The sequence below is a fragment of the Cervus elaphus genome, chromosome 9 (genome assembly GCF_910594005.1).
Source record: "Cervus elaphus chromosome 9, mCerEla1.1, whole genome shotgun sequence".
Taxonomy (NCBI): Eukaryota; Metazoa; Chordata; class Mammalia; order Artiodactyla; family Cervidae; genus Cervus; species Cervus elaphus.
This window is the reverse complement of record NC_057823.1, coordinates 22075771-22096561: the sequence shown is the minus strand read 5'-3', so window position 1 is coordinate 22096561 and position 20791 is coordinate 22075771. Positions and strand designations below refer to the sequence as shown.

Genomic DNA, 20791 nt, shown 5'->3' with positions numbered 1-20791 from the left:
TCCATTTCAGGCTGCTAAGCCACTCATTTTCAGCAAGTTTTACTTTATACCCAAGTTAAATCTCTCCTCTAACTTGATCATTAAAGAGGCCAGTAGGTTCCAAAGAGGAGATGGGAGTTCCCTGCCTATCTCCTCTGGGACTTTATTTTGGTGGGGGAATTTGACAAATGTGAGCCCTGCCAGGTCTATCCCTATCGCCTCACCTTTGAACCACTTGGAGTCGTGTTTCACCGTGCGCAGAGTGGGCCGGTCCCCAAGACTGCGGTAGATGACGGCATCGATGGCAAGGAAGTCGGTAACGGTGGCTGTGAAGAGCATCCCTTCTGGGTGGGTGTGAATCAGGGGGAGGCAGGTAAGAGATTAGATCATAGACCTCAGGGGTTGAGGGGGTCAAAACCTGATCTTCAAGACTGAGCCCTGGGACTTCCCTGTTGGTCCAGTGGCTGAGACTCCGTGCCCTCAAAGCAGGGGGCCCAGGTTCAATCCTTGTTCAGGGAACTAGATCCCACACGCAACAACTAAGAGTTCGCAGACTGCAACTAAGACGGATACAGCCAAATAAATAAATAAAACATCTAAGAAAAAAAGAGACTGAACCCTGAGCTTAAGTGAGGCCTAAGTCCTAGGTAGTTAAACTCCACTGTTTAACTGAGCCCCAACCCTGCTGGGACCCTAACTTCAGCTGATCCTCAACTCCCCAGCTGATCCCGGACCTTGGCTGAGTCCTTCCTGCCTTGAGAGTCTGCCTGTTTCATAGCTGGAGAGATGGTCTCCCAGCTGCCTTCTAAATGACCAAACTCCAAGAATGGAAAATTCCATGCCTTGCTCAGGGCTGAGGCCCCTTCAAATGGTCAGGGTTGGGGGCACTCACCAGAGAAGAGGGCAACGTTGGCATGTTTGGGGTCGTATGGGCAGCGGGCCATGCCGCTGATGTTGTCCCCGAGGGGCTGCAGTGTATCCATCTGTGGGGGTGGGGAAATAGGGTCTGAGTGACAGCTCCTGGCTGTACCTAGCAGCCCCTGGCTCCCCCAGCGACCCCCTGAGAGGGGAATCCTGGCGCCACTTTTGATGCTGTGTGACTTTGTCAGTCACTTAACCTCTCTGGGGCTCAGTTTTGTTGTTGTTTAGTGGCTTAGTCATGTCCAACTCTTTTGTGACCTTGCCAAGCTCCTGTGTCCATGGGATTTCCCAGGCAAGAATACTGGAGTGGGTTGCCATTTCTTTCTCCAGGGGATCTTCCAGGGATGGAACCCTCACCTCCTGCATTGGCAGGTGGATTTTAATTTCTCTGAGCCACCAGAGAAATTCAGGGCTCAATTTACTGATCAGAAATTGGGTCTAAGAGTCGATCCTAGTCAATCCTATAACTGGCCTGTAGCTTAAGTAGCCTCAATCTGTACAGGCCACCTTTGGAAGCCTCTTATGAAATTCCGGGTGATGGGGGGAGGACAGTTCATCCAGAAAGGCTTCCAGTAAGAGGTGATGTGGCCTGGGGAAACGGCACGACCAGCAGAGGGCCCGTGAGCAAAGGGGCGCGGATGTTAAACCTGGGCGGGCAGGGCTTCGAAGGGCGGTGACTCACGCTGTAGTTGGCACACACGGGGTTGAAGGCATTGGAACCACACACGAAGAGAGTGGATTCGTCCCGAAGTAGAAGCACCTTTACAAAATTTCGACACTCGCCCTGGGATGGGGCGGGAAGAGAAAAGCCGGGGTGGGCGTGGTCACGGGTGTGGGCGGGGCCAGGACTGTAGGACGCGATGGGGCGTGGTGAAGGGCGGGGCTATGGTAGAGGCGGGGCCCTATAGGGAGGGGTCAGGTTGTGGGCGTGGCCAAAGCCGGGGGCTAAACTAGGAGAAGACTGGGGGCGTGGCCATGGCCAAGGGTTGGGCACAGACCAGAAAATAGGGCACTTGAAGAGGTGGGCTGTGGCAAGGTCACTAGGGGAGTGGCCACGACTGAGGACCACATTGAGGGCATGGCAAGACTCTGGGAGTACCCATGGCAACAGGGGCCTGGCTTGGAATGAGAGCAGAGAAAGATTTGCCCTGTGGGATGGCCAGGACGGATTGGGGCGTTACCAGGGCTGATGCGGGCATGGCCAGGGCTCACTTACCTCCTGCTTGCCCTTCATCCGACACACGTTGATGTCGCTGGGGTTGGAGCGCCAGGTCAGCTTCTGGGAACACAGGGGGCTGGTGAGGGAAGCGGGGTCCCTGACGGACCCAGGAACCCTGCTAGGCAGACCTGAATCCACCGTGCTCCCCAGCCCAGTGTCCAGGCTCCCTGGTGGGACCGCCAACCGCTGCCCCCTCCCCTCCCACCTGCGCCCCTTCCTCACCCGCTGGTACCGCATTTCCGTTGATGTGGGGGGCTCCAGCTCCACCCGGTACAGGTTGTCCCTAGAGAAGGGGTGTAGTTAGTGAGATTGGGGGCCTCCCCCTACACATTCTATCCTCCCGGCAGCAGACGTGGTGTCCAACACGTACCACACAGGGACGTGCCAACACCTCCGCCACGCGCAGCTCCAACACTGAGCGTGCCTTCAGGCACCTAAGCATGCTCTTACCCGCCTCCTCGTACCCTAAAATGAACCACGGGTTCTAGCACAGGCCACATGCCTTACCATGCCACCTCACACAACCCATAGCCTAGGGACCTACAGCTAGCACCCGACTCGGGACCACTGGAGGGCACCTGTGAGCACCTGGGTCAGGCCCCGCCCCTCCTCTGCACAGCCCTCTTGGGTCCCATCTCCCTTGGGGTAAACGCCTGCGTCCTCGCCGCAGCCCACCAGGCCCTGCACGACATGCCCAGTCCTCTCCCTGCCCTCCCCTCCTCCCTCTCTCCCCCTGCTCCAGACATTTGCGCCTTTTCACTGTCCCTTCACCATACGAGACACAGTCCTGCCCCAGGACCTTTGCATGGGCTACATCCTCTGATCTCTCTCTCCCTCAGATTTCCTCACAGCTGGCTCCTCATCCTTCAGGTCTCAACTCAAATGTCACCTTCTCAGAGAAGCCCTTGATGCCACTTCAGCACCCTCTCTAGCACCCAGGGAATTTTGACCAGACAGCTGTGCCCACTTGGTAACACACTATAAGCGGGCTCTGGGCTTCAACCACACTCAAGAGTTCAGCACTTGAAATTCCCACCCCAGGGACACATATTCACATTTCAGCCGAACTAAAGGCCCTATCCCACAAACCTCCCTAAAATGCTGCTCCCCACACCTCACCCACCGCACACTCTGCCCGACAGTTTTTCCTACCTGCCCCCGATGAACAGCGTTCTATTGACCCGTAGAACTCGCTGGATGTTGAGGTCATCAGCGTCTTCTGAGAGGGTCAGGCGTCCTGGCCCACTGCCCACGAACACGGGATAGTGATTCAGGTCTGGGGGAGGGCAGAGAAAGGGTGTGATCCAGGACCAGAGTGAGTCTGGCTTGGTGAGACCCCCGGGGAGGGGGACTCCCTTCCCCATCGCAAGACTCCCCACTCACAGTCCCTGGGGGCCACGCTGAGCGGCGGTGGCTCCTCGGGGAAGAGGCCGTGGGCTCCTCTCAGGAGCAGCAGCAGGAGCAGTAGGGCCGGACGGGAAGGGGGCCCTCGCGGGGTCCGCATGGCGAGGTCAGGGCGACAGGAGGTGACACCTGCGAGCGAGGGGCGGGGCGGTGAGCCGTGTGGCTTGCAGTCCCGAATGCTGCCAGCAGAGGGAGCGCGAGTGTCACGGCGTCCGGGACCTTCAAGTCCCAGAAAACTTTCCCACTGGGGTAATAATTTAAAAATAACAACAATCATGGCATTAGCAATAATACTACCAGCACTTACTAATTACCAGAACAACTTTCTGACCATATTTTAAAGCGAAAGCTCAGGAAACGGTTCCTAACGAAAAATTAATCATGAGACTAATTTAAAAATTAAATGATTTTAAGTTAAAAATGAATAATAACACACATTTCAAAACATATATGTATTTAAAAATTCAACCTCAAAACATACGTTTAAAGTATTCTTAGAATTAAAACACAAAAATCTTAAAAGAAAACGCTCAAAAAAAAAAAAAAAAAAGAAAGAAAGAAAGAAAAAGAAATTCAAAGGCCCTAGAAATTTTATAAACCACAATCTGGGAACTGCAGAACTTTGGAATCGCAGAATATTCCAGCTGGCTGGGGACCTCAGAGGCCGCAGTGAGCCTGACTTCCGACTCCAGCCTTTCGGTTCTCTGCTGACATACTTCTGTGACAGGAGCCTCACCACCTCTAGAAGGGGTTGTGGGAGAGGCTGCTTCCTGCTCCCGGTATGTGGAGACCCCTCCCTCACTCGAGTGATGCTCTGGTTGATGGTGTAAACAGAACTCACCCTCTGGAACCCAGCCCTCCATGCCCCTTTCAGAAGGGGTGTGGTCCGGAGGCCCCAGGAAGACATCCGAAGCCTTGTCCTCCTGTGAAGTCCCAGGTTAGCTCTGAGCCTCAGTTTCCCCGCCTAAGCAGCAGGTACATCTCCCAGCCCTGCCCAGGCCCTGGGGGCACGGGGATTCCGAATTCGTGGAGGTGGACATGAGCCGGGAACTTCGGCCCTGGAGCGCCTGCCTCCGAGGATTCAGGGCCAAAAAACAGGAAGGCCTTGCGTGGGCCGGCAGTGTTTCCTCTCCGACCCTGAGCTTCCAGGATTTGTGACTCAGCCGACGCCAGGATCCCATGTGCGTGCGGACCTGGCTCTGCTTCCTTCAGTTTCCTGCCCGGGCTCCTCCCCTGCTCCACGACTGCCCGAGTCTCCCAGTGACCCTGGAGTCGGGCCACCAACACTGCTGCTGTTCAAGGCCCCCAACTCCACAGCCAGACCGCAACTGTCCACCCCACTCCGAAAATCTCCTCCCCACAACACCTGCGAGGACACCTCAGCCTCAGCCTCTGTGATGGTGTCTGCTCTGTGCCTTTTTTTTTTTTTTAACATTTTAATATTGTGGTCCAATGTACATAGGGGCTTCCCTGGTGGCTCAGTGGTAAAGAACCTGCCTGCCAATGCAGGAGAGGAACAATCCAATCCCAGGGTCGGGAAGATCCCCTGGAGAAGGAGATGGCAACCCACTCCAGTATTCTTGCCTGGGAAAGTCCATGGACAGAGGAGCCTGGCGGGCTACAGTCCGTGGGGTCACAAAGAGTCAAATACGACTTAGTGACCAAACGACAACAGCAAAATATATATAACATAAAATTTGCCATCTTAATGATATTTATGTGGCATTAAATACATTCCCATTGTCGTGCAACCATCCTACCAGCCAGCTCCAGAATTTTCTCATCTTCCCAAACTGAAACTCTGTCCCCATGAAACAGGCTCACTGTGCCCACCCCTAGCCCCTGGCCCCACCATCTACTTCCTGTCTCTGTGGATCTGACACTAGGGACCTCCTGTGAGTGGAACCAGACAGTATTTGTCCTTCTGTGTCTGGCTTCCCTCATTGGGCATCACATCCTTAGGGTGCATCCTTGTTGTATCAAGTGTCAGACTATCCTTCCTTTTTAAGGCTGAGTGATATTCCACGGTAAATGGATGGACCACATTTTATTTATGCATTTACCTGTCGATGGACAATGGGGCTGCTTCCACCTTTGGGCTGTTGTGAACAGCTATTAACATGGGTGTGCAAACACTTCTTTGAAACCCTGCTTTCATTTCTTTTGGGTGTCTATGTAGGAGTGGAATTGCTGGATCGTATGGTGACTCTATGTTTAACTTTTGGAGGAATCGCCAAGCTCTTCTCCACCGTGTCTGCACCATATTATATTCCCACCAGCATCACCCATGTGTTCCAATTTCTCTTGCCAACACTACTTTCTGCTTTTTGATAGTAGCCATTGCAAGAGGTGTAAGGCAGTGCTCTCGGCCTTTTATCCCATGTTTTATCGGAACTGTATTTAACTTCAGAAACTTTAAGACAACAGCTTCCTCTCACGGGCCATGCAGCACTGATGAGTGGCGTAGCTCCAAGGTCATAAGGGTTCAAATCCCAGCTCTGCTCTGTACATGCTGTGTGACTTGGACACGTCACGCCACCTCTCCGAGCCTGTTTCCTCATCTGTGAAATGGGCATGGTAACAGCATTGACCTCACAGGCCTGTAGTGGTGTTAGCACAGAGCCTAGAAATGCTGTAGGTGCTCAGAAAATGCTAATTATTTTTATGATTGTTGATGCCATTGGTATATTAAAAGTATCAGAGGCCAAGCTGGGTGGTTTCCAGGAATTGCTTCATGGTAACCCCAAGGGCTGTAGCAGGGTTGGTATAACATTCAACCCATTTTTGCAGATAGGGAAACTGAGGAGCTGATTCGGTGGCATGACCCACCAGTGAGGACTGATTACAGGGCTCTCTCTGGTTCCAGGATTTTGCTCCTAGGAGTTGAGCATTTGAACAGTCATGAGAAGATTAATAACCACCCATTCCCTCACCCTTCAACCAGATGAAGCCAGCAGTTACTTTTTTTCTTTTTTTAAAATTTTTTTGGTTGCATTGCACAGCATGTGGGATCTTAGCTCCCTGACCAGGGATCAAACCCTTGTCCCCTGCATTGGAAGAGTCTTCGCTGGATATCTGGGGGAGTGCCAGAGGCCAGCAGTTATTTAACATTCAGTTCACAGACAGGCAGGCTGAGGTCAGGATGGGACCTCACGGCTCATTTTTTCTCCTGGTTTTCGTAACTTTGTCATGCAGCCACTTGGGGCTAGAAGGATGTTCCTGTCATCCCTCTGTCCACAGCTTCCCCCAGCCACTCAGAACCACCCTGGGACCCCTGCAACCCAAACTGGGCTTTTCTTGCCTCAAACCTGCTTCTCTTACCAGATCCCTGACTTAGGGATGGCTCCATTGTCCTTGAGCCAAAGACCAGGGTGTTGGCCTCCCAGTCCCTTCCTCCACCCTGACTGCCCCAAGGCCCAGCTCCCACCCCATACCTGGTCCCCTGGCCTCCAGTCTCAACCCTTCAGTATCTTCCTCAAGGTAGCAAAGGAATCTTTCCAGAACCCAAATCTCATTTGTTTCTCTCCTGCTCTAAACCAGGTCCTCTCCCCTTCAGCACCACTGACATTTGAGACCAGATCATTCTCTGGTGGGGGCCGTCCCGGGCACTGTGCCAGAAGCATCCCTGGCCCCAACCCACTCAATGCCAGGAGCATCCCTCAATGGTGACAACCAAAAACATCCCCAGACATCACCCAGTCTCCTCCAGCGGGGAAACCCACCCCCAGGGGCTGAGAACTTCTGCTCTAAAGCTTTCTATGGCTCCCCAGTGCCCTTGAAATGACATCTCCTCCCTTCCCTCTCCACCTCTGGGCATCTGCATGTGCTGTTCTCTCTGCCTGGAACATCTGCCTCCTGCTCCCAGTAACCTGATAAACATGTTCGTCACCTTAACACCTCCTCCAGGAAGACTTCCCAGATCAGCTCGGATTGACTTCCTCCAGCCTCCTGCCTGCCTGTGCTTCCCCAGTGAGTGCCCTGCTCACCCCATCTCCTAAATGCCTGGCTAACTGTTCACCTTTCCCACTGGACTCTGAACCCCACATGGACGGTGGGGCTGAGTCTGTCTTGGCCACCACCCAGCACAAGACCTGGCATATAGTACAAGCTCAATAAATAGTAAAAATAGCAAACACCAAGCACTTTCTATGGGCCAGGAACCGTTCTAAGGACTTAAATGAACTCATTTGATCCACACAACACATCCCATAGGTGGGTGCTGTTAATATGCCCCTTACACAGATGGGGAAACTAAGGAACAGAGAGGCAAAGTCACAACCAAATGGAAATGGTGAAGCCAAGACTGAAATCCACTGTTTTCTTTTCCTTTTTTTTTTTTTTTTGGCTGCACAGCATGTGGGATCTTACCTCCCTGATTAGAGATCGAACCGGTGTCCCCTGCATTGGAAACTGGATTCTTAACCGTGGGGCCACCAGTGAAGTCCCTGGAACCCACTTAATTGACATATGTTAGTTTGATGATGGTGCAGAACTGAACCCCACATGCTGTTTTGCAGGAGTCTGGGTCACTTCAGGGTCAACCCACTGCACCTGGCCTCAGTTTACCTCCCTGACCTGGGGTTATCGGAGGCCTTAGCATCTCCCTCACCACCCTCAAGACCATCTGCTTCTCTCCATGAAACTTGAGGCGTCTCTGCCAGCAGCCACCCGGCGCCTGCCTGCCCAGAAGCGGCCCCACCACCTGCCCCGGCACCTGGCCACCGGGAGCAGGACCTCCCCCAGGACCGGGCAGGAGGAGCCACGTGGCTGGCATGTGCAGCCCATGGTGTGCAGGCTACCTAGGCACCTATGTGTCTGCCTGCCTGCAGCCCTGAGAATGTGCGTTTATGCCCACGGAGATGGGAGGGACGGTTAAAGAGACAGAGATCCCCCCTCCCCCCGGAGGGCTTGCATGTACTGCGACACCACCTCTCTGCCCAACCGCCATCACTCCAAGTCTTGGCACAGTCCCATTGTACAGATGAGGAAACTGAGGCAGGTATGGAAATCCCCTCCAGGCCACCTGCTTCACCCTCCCATCCACCTTTTCAGGTACCACATGGCCTTAGCTTGTAGACCTTCATCATAGATTTGAATTTCCTTCTGAAACATTCTTCCCACCTGGTCAGGGTGTCTGGGCCACTCTCTCCCTGCCGCACCCCCAGCAGTTCAGCATAAATTTCAGGATCAGCTGGTAAGTTCCAAAACAAACAACATAAAACCTGTTAGGATTTTCACTGGAACATAGCTCTAACTGATTTATTGACTGACAGGCTCCCTGTCTTCACTGATGGCTCAGGCCACACCTGGGAGTCACTCCCAACTCCCTCCAACACCGCCCCCCACCCCATTCTCTCACGCTCACATCCAATGCCAGCAAGTACTGTGGGGTCTGCCAAATTCATCCTGAATTTTCACCCCTCACTAGTCTGTTCTCTGGTCAGCTCCCAACATCTCCTGCCTGGACCCCACAGTTTTCTCCATCCAGATCCCAACTCTTAATCACTACAGTCTGTCCTCCACCGCAGCAACCCCTAAAGGGCACCTGTTAGCACTTGAACCAGTCTCCACCCCTCCTCTGTCTACACCCCTGGGGGCCTCCCACATCCCTCCCAGTAAAAATCCAAGTTTTTCTTGGTGGCCCACAAGACTTCACACGACCTCCCTCGTCTTCTCCCTGTTCTTCCCTCTTCCTTTTTTCTACCCTCCACGCTGTGCTCCAACCACATAGGCCTCCTCTCTGTTCCTCCAACACACCTGGCCTGGCCCTGCCCCAGGGCCTTTGCACTGGCTGTTCCTCACTTGAGAAAGCCTCTTCTCTTAGATACACACATCAGTTCAGTTTAGTTCAGTCGCTCAGTCATGTCCGACTCTTTGCAACCCTATGGACTGCAGCATGTCAGGCTACCCTATTCATTACCAACTCCCAGAGCTTGCTCAAACTCATGTCCATCGAGTCAGTGATGCCATCCAACCATCTCATCCTCTGTTGTCCCCTTCTCCTCCTACCCTCAATCTTTCCCAGCATCCGGGTCTTTTCAAATGAGTCAGTTCTTCATATCAGGGGGCCAAAGTATTGGAGTTTCAGCTTCAGCATCAGTCCTTCCGATGAATATTCAGGACTGATTTCCTTTAGGAATGGCTCCCTCCTTATCTCATGTCTCCACCTTCACCCACTGGACTCGAGCAGCCTCTCCCCTCCCCACGCACCCGCCCCCACAGTACCACACTCTCAAAGGCTCCTTTAGACACTCTTACTCCAGAAATGGTCCTCGCACCAGCAGAGGCAGTAGCCTCACTTGGGGTGGTTAGAAATGCTGAGTTTTGTGCTTATCCTAGACCTGCCCAAGGAGAGCCTGCATTTTAGATCTTTTTTCTATATTATTCATTAGTCGCAGCATGTGGGATCTTTAGTTGCAGCATGAGAACTTAGTTGTGACATGTGGGATCTAGTTCCCTGACCAGGGATGGAACCCAGGCCCCCTGCACTGGGAGTGCAGTCTTAGCCACTGAACCACCAGGGAAGTCCCAGTGTGTGCATTTTTGGGCAGAAGAATCCTGAGCAGCTGAGCTTATGCATGGATCACACCAACTGAAATAATCACCTGTGGAACAGCCTGTTCAGAGCCCAACTGTTTTCCTGGACTAGGAGCCCCATGAGGGCAGGCCCGGGTGCATCTTGGCCAATGACAAGTACCCACAGTGTGTGGTACACAGCTGGTGCTCAATAATGGCTTGTTATAAGGAATGGACTAAGTGTCAGCATTCAAAGTTGAACCCAGATCTGAACCCCTCCCTGGGGCTCACCTTTGCCCATCACCCCCACATCACACACATGTGTCCACAGGTGAGTGGATCCCCCCTACGAATATACACAGGTCCCAATGTCTGCGTGTTCGCATATATCCACAGATGCAACCACCGCACATGTGTGTGCCCCAGCAGGGGTGCACGTCTGCCTGTGTATACACATGTCTATGTGTGTCAGAGTCTGTAAACTGGGCATCCCTGCATGAACCTGCTGCCTGCACCCCCCTATTGCTGGCTTTCTGGCTGTGAAATGTTTCCAAGGACCCCAATTAACTGCAGATAGCAGGCTGGCCAAGCCTGTGTCTACCCACCCTCCCCACCTGCTCTATCCAATCCTGCTAGAGGGCTGGGGAAACTGAGGCTGGGGATGAGGAAGGATGGACAGACAACACTGCTAGACAAAGAGCCCTGGGGTGGCCGCTTAGTCTTTAGAATCTTGTGGCCCAGATTCAAATTTGCTCTCTGCCTCTTACCAACCTCCAGACCTCCAGGGGTCACTCCCCCTGTCTCAGCCTTGGTGTCCCCATCTACAAACCACCAGGGACTATAAATCTGACCCTAAAACACTGCTACAAGAATGCAGAGACATGATCTAGAACAGACCGTCCTACAGAAAACCATGTGCGCATACACGCGGTTTTGAATTTCCTGGCGGCCACATTCAAAGGGTGCAATTCATTTTAATAATATGTTTCATTTAACCCAATAGATCCCAAGTCTTGTTATTTCCACCTGTAATCAACGTACAGATGATTAATGAGACATTCTAAATTCTTCTTCTCATACTTAATCTTTGGAATCCAGGATGTGTTGTATATTTATGGCACACCTGGACTGGGACTGGCCACATGTGGTTCCGAGTCATACATGGCCAGTGGCCGTTTTGACAGCCCAGCTGGAGATAAAGGGCTGAACTAGGGACTGGCACTTAGTAAGCTCAGAGTGGGCATCAGTTATTATTATCATCATGTTGTAGCTATTATGCAAAAATATCCAGGGAATTCCCTGGCGGCCCAGTGGTTAAGACTCAGAGATACCATGGCAGGGGGCATGGGTTCGATCCCTGGTCGGGAAAATAAGATCTTGCAAGACACACGACATGGCCAAAAATAAAATAAAGCTTCTAAGAAATTAAAAAAATATATATCCAATTCCATTCTGCGTTCCAATTCCATGCTGGAGCATCTAGCCACAAGGTCCACTGGAATAAGCCAGCACATAGGTAGGAGCACCCTAAGCCCTCTGCCTTAGCGAGGAAGTTCTACTTTCAACCTTACCCTTGGCTTCACCCAACCCCACCAACTTGGGAGAGTCTGTGGCCAGCTCTGGCTTTCTGCACCCCAAATTGCAAGGTATTCATTCACTCATTGGACGAGCAATTATTGAGTGCCACTTGTGTGCCAGACTCAGAGAGTGATAGGAGAGTCTTGGCAAAGGGGCTGCTTAGCCAGTGGTCAGGGGAAACCAAAAAGACAAAAACCTAGAGGCTGGAGCCTTTAAAGGCACGGCAAGAAGATGCTGGCAGGTGGGGAGGCGGCCACATCTTAACAGAGGACCCCTGGACAAGACCTGGAGCCTGTAAAATAAGGCACTTGGCACTCATGTTTGCTCTCTGTGAAATGACCTTGCTGGGTGACCTTGGGCCAGCAACTCACCCTCTCTGGGCCTCTCTATACCACAGCAGGTGACTCAGTGACCCCCGGGCCAGGCTCAGAGCCCCTGTTTCTCCATCTGCTGCAGCAAGGATGGGGGCCGGGATGCTCGTCTCCAGTTCCATAGAAGGAGCTCCTGTCAGCCCGGCAGCCCCAGGATTCCAGCTCCGGGGCCCAGCGTCCCCAGGGGGATCGAGTAACCCGGCCAGGCAGCCGGGCCCCTGCGCCGTCCAGGTCTAGTTACCGGCTCCACTTACAGCTGCCTCCTCCAGCTGCCTCTGTCGCCCCCCGGTGCAGCCCAGCCGGGCTATGGGGCTGTCTAGGAACTTGGCAAAGCAGCCAGAGGGAGTCCCCTGGGGCCTGGGCCATGGGGGCGCTGAGAAGAGAGGACCCCTTACACCCCCAGTGCTCACTCCACACCCGTTAACTCACCTCTCCCCAGCCCAGGAGGTGGCAGTGCAACCCCTTCGTCCTCAGCTCTCCTCCCTGTGTTCCGGGTTCCCGAAGTCTCAGTTTCCCCATCAGAGAACAGAGCATGATAACCATCCCCAACGGGTTATCGTGATGGGTGAACAAGCCACACATAATAGGTGCTCTGGACTGCTGTGCAGCCTAGGGTTACATCTTCCCCTCTCTGGTTTTGCTTCTGCCTCTGTAGATCAGGGATGAGAACATAAGACTCCCCGGGGGACAGGGGGGTCTAGCGCACAGTAGGTGCTCACCAAACACTGGCTGAACGAATGTCCCACAGACAGTCCCTATGTATGAAAGAGCTACACAGATCTGTTGATTCCAGACCTCCTGAGCACTTACTCTGTGCCAGCATAGCCGGGGATTCAACCCTGACCAGGACCGTGCACAGAATCAGGCATGCAGTAGGTGCCCAATTAATGCTGAGCATCTCCTTAAAGAAGATGTGTTTAGAGTACCTGAGCTATCTCCCTGCTGCACAATACAGCAGCCCAGCAGAGCAGGGATTTAAGCTAAGATTTTAAATTAAAATTTTTTTAATTAAAAAATTATTATTATATCTTTTGGCCATGCCTTGTGGCAGGGGGTATCTTAGTTTCCTGACCAGGGGTCGAACCCGAGGTCCCTGCATTGGCAGTTCAGAGCCTTAACCAATGGGCTGCCAGGGAAGTCTCTTAAAGTAAAATTTGATGAAGCCCCTACTGTGTGCCAGCTGCTGGGCCAAGCCCTTCGAAGGTCTGAACACAATTCCTACCCAAGCCAACTCTATGAGGCAGCATCATTATACCATTTTACAGAGGAAAAAAACAAAGCTCAGAGAGGCTAAGACACTTGGCCAAGGTCACACAGCACAGAAGGGTAGAGTCAGGATTTGAACCCAGGCCACGTGTCTCTACCGCCTCTTGCTGACATTTCCTGAGCGCCCACGATGTACCATCTGTCAACAAGGCTGCAGAGTCTAAGTGCACATTTTGCAGATAAGTGAGCAGAGACCCAGAGAGAGGCTGCCCTTGTCCCAGGCCACTCAGGGAGCCGGAGGCAGGGGAGACCTGGTGGCAAAGGCGGGCTCTCACAAGAGGGACACAGATAGGTCCTTAGGGCTCCAGGCCCAGACAGGGCGGGGGGCGGGGGGGCTCCTGGGTAATTAATTTTAATCACTGTTTGGAAATTGGGCCGCCAGGAGGCAAATCAGAAGCAGCAACTTGTAATTAGGAATGGGGAAGGGGGGGGTGGCGGCTTTCTCGGGGAGGCGGCAACCATTCTGAGGAGATTAAAATGTCATTTATACCCAGCGGGTAATTAGGGGGCCTGGGAGGGGGCCACTCGAGGAGGCTGGAGCTCTTAGGGAATTCAAGATGGGCTGTGGATTTGGGATCAGGAACCCACAGATGGGGGCTCGGAGCCAACCTGGGGGCAAACAGACCCTGGTGTCAATCTCAGTTCGGATGAAACAGAAAAGTCAGGTCCTGCTCTTGGGGTCCAATTTTAGGGTAGAGAGGGGAGTAAGAGTCGCTCTAAGGGGCTCCACAGTAGGGAGAACAAGCAGATCTGGTCACTGCTCTTGGGGCCCTGAATCTAGAAGGGAAGATAGTGAGCCTGCCCCCTCACTTGGGGTTCTGGGAGCCCTCTTCTCCCCCAGGCTGATCCTCCCAACCCCGAAGTCCTCCAGTCACTGCCCTTCCCTAGAGGCCCTGTCTGGAGGCCCCAGGGATCCCCTACTGAGACGGGACCGGAAAGGCAGGTCTGGAGGGGGGACACCGCTGAGTGATGGTGGGCAAGAGACAGGTGGGACCATGCCAAGTGCTGCTGGGAATGGAAGACCTAGCGAATGATCCTGAAGAAGACCAAGGCAGGAAATAGGTCCTGTAGGAAGGCCTGGGGGTCATAGTGGACCACAAATCCTGGTGAGTCAGGGCTCAGGAATGGTGGAGATGCTGGCAGAGTGACGTGGGTTCTGGGGGGGTGGGGCTTGAGAACTGTGCATCAATAGAGCAAGACAGTGAGGGGCAGGGGCCCCTGTTTTGCTAGGTGACCTCGGGGAATTTGCTAGCCCAATCTGAGCCTCATTTCTTCCAGACCCTGGGGCTTAGACATTCGAAGGAGAGCAACAGCAAACATTTTTGGAGCACTTATTGTGTCCCAAGCACTGTGCAACGGGCTTTGCAGAAAGTACTGATGGGGTAGGTAGGAGGGGTTTCCTCACCATTTTATAGGTGAGGAGATTTAGGTGGCCCAGAGCAGGCAGGTAATATGCCCAAGGTTGCACAGCTACAAAATGGCCAGAGTGGGTTTTGAATCCAGCCCATATGGTCCCAATATCACACTCTTAACCACAGCGCTACGTGCTGTGCTGTATTTAGTTGCTCAGTCGTGTCCGACTTGTTGCGACCCCATGGACTGCAGCCTGCCGGGTTCCTCTGTCCATGGGGATTCTCCAGGCAAGAATACTGGAGTGGGTTGCCATGCCCTCCTCCAAGGGATCTTCCCAATCCAGGGATCGAACTCAGGTCTCCCGTATTGCAGGCAGATTCTTTACCACAGGAGCTACCAGGGAAGCCCACAATGCTACGTGCCCCTAGAGAAAGGAGGCTCTCAGCCCCCCTGCACATCTAGAAAGTCCACCATCTACTCTGACCCACCCACTTTTCCTCTCTACTGCCTCACCCTGGCTGTTCCACATCCTTGCTCCCCTGGACCAGCGGAGTCCCTTCCACCTGGCCCCCCAGCTTTGGCTGCCCAGAGTCTGCACTCTCTGCAGTGACCAAACAGCACCCGTGAGCACCTGAGGAAGGTCCCGCCCCGTCCTTGGCCCACAGCCCTTGGGGCGCCTACCTCCAAAAATTCAAGTCCTCCCTACAGCCCACAAGGCCCTGTCCCCTCCCTGCCCTTCCCGCCCCCCTCCCCTTGCTCACTCTGCTCCAGCCGCACAGGCCTTCTTGCTGTTCCTCCAACAACACCAGCCATGGTCCTGCCCCAGGGCCTTTGCACGGGCTGTGCCCTCTGCCTGGAATGCTCTTCCTCCAGTTCTCTGCAGACTGGCTCCTTTTCATTTTCCAGGTCTCAGCACAAACGTCACCTCCTCAGAGACACTCTCGCTGACACCATCAGCTGAAACAGCCCCTCCCCTCTCAGCGACACCATCCAGTCTCACTGTCCTCAGGGCACTTGTTATATTGGATTTACTTTCTTTCCCAAGTTAGTGGCCATGTTCCCATTGGGTGTGAGCTCAGCAAGGCAGGGCCTGCTTGGCCTTGCTCATTGCTGGGTACCCAGCACCTGGCACATAGTAGGCACACATAGTAGGAGCTCATCTGTCAGCTCGTGGAATGAAAGCCAAGACCCCATACCTCCAACAAGATCAGGACCAGAGGCCACAAGCTCCTGCTTTTCAAAGTAATTTCTTTCTCTAGAGTAAGAAAAGAACAGGACCAGGCCTGGCATTGTCTGCATCCTCTTGTTTAAATGTTCAACCCTCAGGGAGAGAGAATAGCATCTGTGTCTCACACATGGGGAAACCGAGGTTCAGAGAGGGCACATGAGTGAGTGAGTGAATGAAGAGATGGATGTTGTGGCAATCTTCATGGGCAAAAACTCAGACGGGCTATCTCAACTGCCCCTGGGGACACTGACTCAGCTTTCAGGAAAGGGAGAAGGTTCTGAAACTATCAGAAGACATGTGGCCTGGTGAACTCCTATATATCCGTCATAGCCCTAGCTGCAATGTCCCTCCTCAGTACATCGTCTCTGATCCCCACTAGGCAGAGACAATTTTCCCTAGCCCCATTTTGTCCCAACTCTGATCCCACATAGCAAAGAGGGCCAGTGTCTGCCCATTTCCCCTCCTTGAGCCTGGACAACCCTTGAGGGCCAACCAGACACTAGAGTTAAACTTTTTCCTCTGGGATCTCAGCATCACCTGCCCAGGGCATGGCACAAGGAGCCGCAGGGAGCATCTGTTTAGTCACTTATCTCCCCAACTGCTTTAGACCAGGTCTCTCCCAGGGCCCTCCTGAGAACCCACGAACCCACAATTCCCCCTGGGATCCTGCAGTTGGGGAGTTCTTTCCTAGGTCTGCCCTTGGAAGGCAGGCGCAGTCTGGGACAAGATGCATCCTGGGAAATGTAGTCCTCCTAGACTGGGCTTTCCTCCCAGCAGGCCCTGGGGCTACCACCTTTGGACCCTGGGCCAGTGAAGGAGGTTCAAGGGTGGCTGGGGTGGGGAGGGTGCTCTGTATCACTGCCTAAAGAGATGGAAGAGGCGTCTTCAGCCTCCCAAGTCACCTCCTCAGCACATTCTAATGACTGCCACTTCGTTTGGACATCCCTCAAGGGCAGGTGATGAACGACTGTGATAATAAGAGAGAATAATGTGGCTCAGGCCCAGACCTCTCAGGCCACACATCAAACCCTGGCTCTGGAAGCCAAACCTACACTGATCACAATGGCGGGGGTATCTAGCGCGGGGATCTGAAGCTGACGCCTAGATATTAATAATTTGACCACAGGATGTGGGGCAGGTGGCAAGGCTGTCTTGAGCCTCAATGTCCCTGCTTCTGCTAAATGAGGTCCCACCCACGGTCAACCCCAATCACCGCTGGGTCTTGGATGAATCAGTCTGAGAATCCGCAGTCCCTGAAATGGCTAGAATTTTGGAATCACTATATCCTAAACATTTTCTCAGCATTGTGGAAAAACGACTACCCAACCCCACTTGCTTGCCTCCCTGGACGGCTGACGCTCCACCCCTCTGAGAAGCCCACTGGGTTTGCAGGAAACTGTCTCCTGGTAGCTACCCTTCCTCATATCTGCTCAGGGTCTGAAACTCTGCCCATTCCTCGCTCTGCTCTGCAACCTTCCATGGCTCCCTACTGCCCTTAGGATAAAGCCTGCTCCTCTACTTGGCATCCATGGGCCCTGCCACCTCTCAGGACTCCTTGCTCATTGTAGCCCAGCCTTAAAATAGCGCAGCCATTCAAGGGTCCCCCAACACACACCTCTGTGGCTTTCCCTGCCGCTCTCTCCACCTGAAATCAGGGTCCCCCTCTCCTTCTGGCAACATCCTTCAAGCCCAATGCCAATATCCCCTCCTTCAGGCAGCCTCCCCTGCTTCCACCTGTCCTGATCCTGGCTGAGTCCTCTCTGGGTCCCCATCATCACCTGGCAAAGGGCCAGGCACACAGGACAGGGCCAGCCACACCCCGAGGTCAGCTAGGGACACTCTCCTTCCCAGGAGATGGGCAGTGACCGGCACGTCTTTCAGCCCCCGGGGACCCAGCTTACCTGTCCCGCCAGCTGACGTCAGGGTCACCTTTGCAAGGACAGTTTGATTTCTATCTTCTTGGTCCAGCCCCAGCTCACCCCAGCAACTCCCCGCTCAAGCCCTGGGTGGCCAGTGCAGATGCCAAAGCCTCCTACAGCCCAAGTATCCAGCACCTTCTTTCCCCAGTGGACAGAGGTGAATAGTCCCTCCCCAGTGACTCAATACCTCCGCTGGGAAACACCCTCTCACCTCCAAGCAGAGGAGGTGACAGGACAATGAGGCCCATGGGTACTCAACCCTGGCAGAAGGCAGGTGGGGACCAGAGGGAGAGGTTACATACCCAGGGTATTCCGTGGTACATCTCTCTGCCTCATCTCCTTCCACTCAGGTCCTAGAACCAAGAGCACTTTCTGGGGTGATTGCAGCCCAGAGAGGGCTAGCAACCTGTCTGAGGCCACACAGCAGTACCCCTCTTCTCACGCCCTGGTCTTCTCTATGGTGCTTTTTTTTTTTTTCTGAGAGGGGTGGGGCGTTGGATCCTCCAGGTCTAATGTCTGCCCTGCCCAGGTCAGTGGGGTGGGGGTGGGGGACTGGGGTTTCCAAGGAAACCTTTGGGCTGGTGTTTTGGGTTTCAGCTGATATAGGAGTTCCTTTCCCCCTTGACCCCACCTAGCAGCCCCAGCGGTGGAGGGGACTGGCTTCCCTCTCCACCCATCCTGCCACCTCCCTCGGCCTCAGTTTCCCTGTCTGTTCAGGGGAACAGGTCAGCTCAGCAAGTACATGCTACAGTTTAATGAGCTTCCTGCCAGGCTGCCACCTGCAGGATATCCAAGGGGGTCTCCTCTGGGCTACAGGGATCCCCAGCTACTTTCCCAAAGAGCTCAGGACCTTCTCCCAGGAGAATCCTGACCCCACCCACGGCCCCCAGCTGCTTTCCCATACCCCATACTCTGTCTATACAGTGTTTCAGCCATCCCTCAATTACATCCAAAAATTTCATCTTGAAAGACACAATATCTACAGGGATGTGGGAAAGGGGCTAGCCAGCGTCTGTAGGGAAGGGGACACTGCAGGGGTACTGAACTTTGGTTCTGAAGAGCACACTGTACCCCTTGAGAAACTGAATGAACCCAGAAACATACAAAGCATTGCAATTTTGCAAACTGGGGGCCCTTCGGAAACCCCAGCCATTAGTCCCCTCTTCCTCCTTAAATCCCAAAAGAGACCCCCAAAACTTGAGGGCTCAATTCCCCTAACCCCCAGCCCCAGTTCCCCTCCAGTCCAGGAGTTCAAGATAACAGCCTCAGGGGGAGGATGTCAAAGACCTCAGTGAGGGGCTGAGAGTCTGGGAGTCACCCCCAACCCCAGGACTCTTGCAAATACTCCTAGCTTCAGCGTCTACACGGCAGGGCAGGGGCAGAGTAGGCGGGTGGGCCTATGGCAGCGCCCCACCTAGGAGATGCCCCAAACCCGGAGGGCACCCTGAAGCGGGACAGGGGTTGTGAGACCCCCCTCCCTGGAGACCAATCACCGCCCACAGGAGGGGGCCACATTCGGCGCCCCCCACCCCTCCCAGCGCACTCCGAGAGAAAGACGCTTTCTTTGTCCCTTTGTCAGCTCTTGGGGGGCCCCGAAACCTGGGCCCCCACTGCAGCAGAGGGGTGGGGGTGATCCGGACCCGTTGACTCTCTCCCCCCGCAGCACGCCCCCCGCCCCCCCCCCCCCCCCCCCCGCGGCCCCAGCCCTGGACCGCTTCTGGGCCCGGCGTGAGGCTAGAGAGGGCTCAGGGGCGCCCAAGGTGCCACGGATGGACCGTGGAGTGGGGCGGAGGGGCCTCGCTTCGCCAGGACCACCGCACCGGCCCCTCGACTTAGCACTCAGGGCTCCGCCCCCCAGCAGCATCCCCCATCCCCGGCCAGCAGGCCCCCTGCCTGCCCTGAACACCCCCACCTGGGCCCCAATCCAGCTCTCCAGCGGCGCAGCCGCGAGCCCCCGTTATTGTGCTTTCTACGGCGCCCCCCACGGACAAAACCTCCACCCTCTGTGGTACCGACAGAACCCCCATTATAGCTCCACATACAGGCCCCCCGTCAACAATCCAGGCCCCCCCAGCTGCGGTGCCATTAGACACCCCCATTACGGAGTCTCATTCAGCGACCCAGGCCCAAATCCAGACCCTTCAAAGCGTTCTGACTAGTCCCCCATTCTATAGCTCCATGCTGCGACCCCCCGAAAATCCAGCCCCCTCCCCAGTTGCGTTGCCGACAGAACCTCCCGTTACAGCGCTCCACAGACCCCCTCCCCGGCCCAATCCATCCCCCTCCCAGTGGCCGGGTCCTCAGCGTCCCCCCACATCATAACGCCTGACCCGGCCACCTCAGCCAACAATTAAGGCCCCCAGCTGCGTGCCGACAGACACCCCCGGTATAGCGCCTCCCCAGCCCCCCTCCTTGCAGACGCCCCGGGGCGCTTACCTCGGAGCCGCGGCCGCCGCGAGTGCGCGGGAGGGAGCGCGAGGGCGGGAGGGCGCGGGTGGTGGGGGGGTCGGTGCGCGCACCTGTCCCGGCCAGGCCGGCTCAGCCAGGCATCCCGGGGTGGGGAGGGGGGCTGGGGGCGCGCGCTCTCCCCGCCCCCGGGCCCGCGGCGCTGCGCTGGGGGAGGGGGCTCAGCCCCGGCCCCCGGCGCGCTGGCGTCGGCTCCGGGGGGGGCGCTGCGCGGCGGCCGGACCGGGGGCGCGCCGCGGCCGCATCTCCTCTGCCCGCCGCGGCCGCCGCTGCGACTCGCGACTCCGCCACCTCCGCCCCCCCCTCGGCAACCCCCCCACCTTACCGAGCCGGGCCGGAGCCGCGCAAAACCTGGCCCGGAGCTTGGGCGGCGCGGAACGGAGGGCGGAGCCGGGTGGGCGGCCCGAGGCGCTGGGGGCAGGGCCGGGGGTGCGGGTGGAGGAGCGACCCAACATAAATCACTCTGCTTTGGTCCCGGTGGAAGGTCTAATTGCCGGCCCCCTCCCCAATTTACTGCCTGGGTCCACTCTGGCCGACCTGCATCCTCAGGATCCACCCTCTGTGAGATGCT

The 20791-nt window shown here is 55.1% G+C and overlaps 1 protein-coding gene across 2 annotated transcripts in view; it reads right to left on the bottom strand.

Annotated features, from left to right (window-relative positions):
* SEMA6B (semaphorin 6B) overlaps nt 1-20497 on the bottom strand; it is a 28270-nt gene extending 7773 nt beyond the window's left edge. Inside the window, exons 1-8 of one of the 2 annotated variants that reach the window (XM_043911903.1) lie at nt 20191-20497; nt 3503-3652; nt 3272-3395; nt 2342-2402; nt 2117-2179; nt 1583-1684; nt 872-962; nt 204-323 (exon numbers count right to left, since the gene is read on the bottom strand). In XM_043911903.1, coding sequence (XP_043767838.1) covers nt 204-323; nt 872-962; nt 1583-1684; nt 2117-2179; nt 2342-2402; nt 3272-3395; nt 3503-3623 — 682 coding nt within the window. In that variant the 5' untranslated portion in view covers nt 3624-3652; nt 20191-20497. Of the gene's footprint in view, nt 1-203; nt 324-871; nt 963-1582; nt 1685-2116; nt 2180-2341; nt 2403-3271; nt 3396-3502; nt 3653-4364; nt 4686-20190 lie in introns of those variants that run through there. The other variant, XM_043911902.1, reaches the window with a different exon arrangement.
* Nucleotides 20498-20791: the final 294 nt, after the last annotated feature.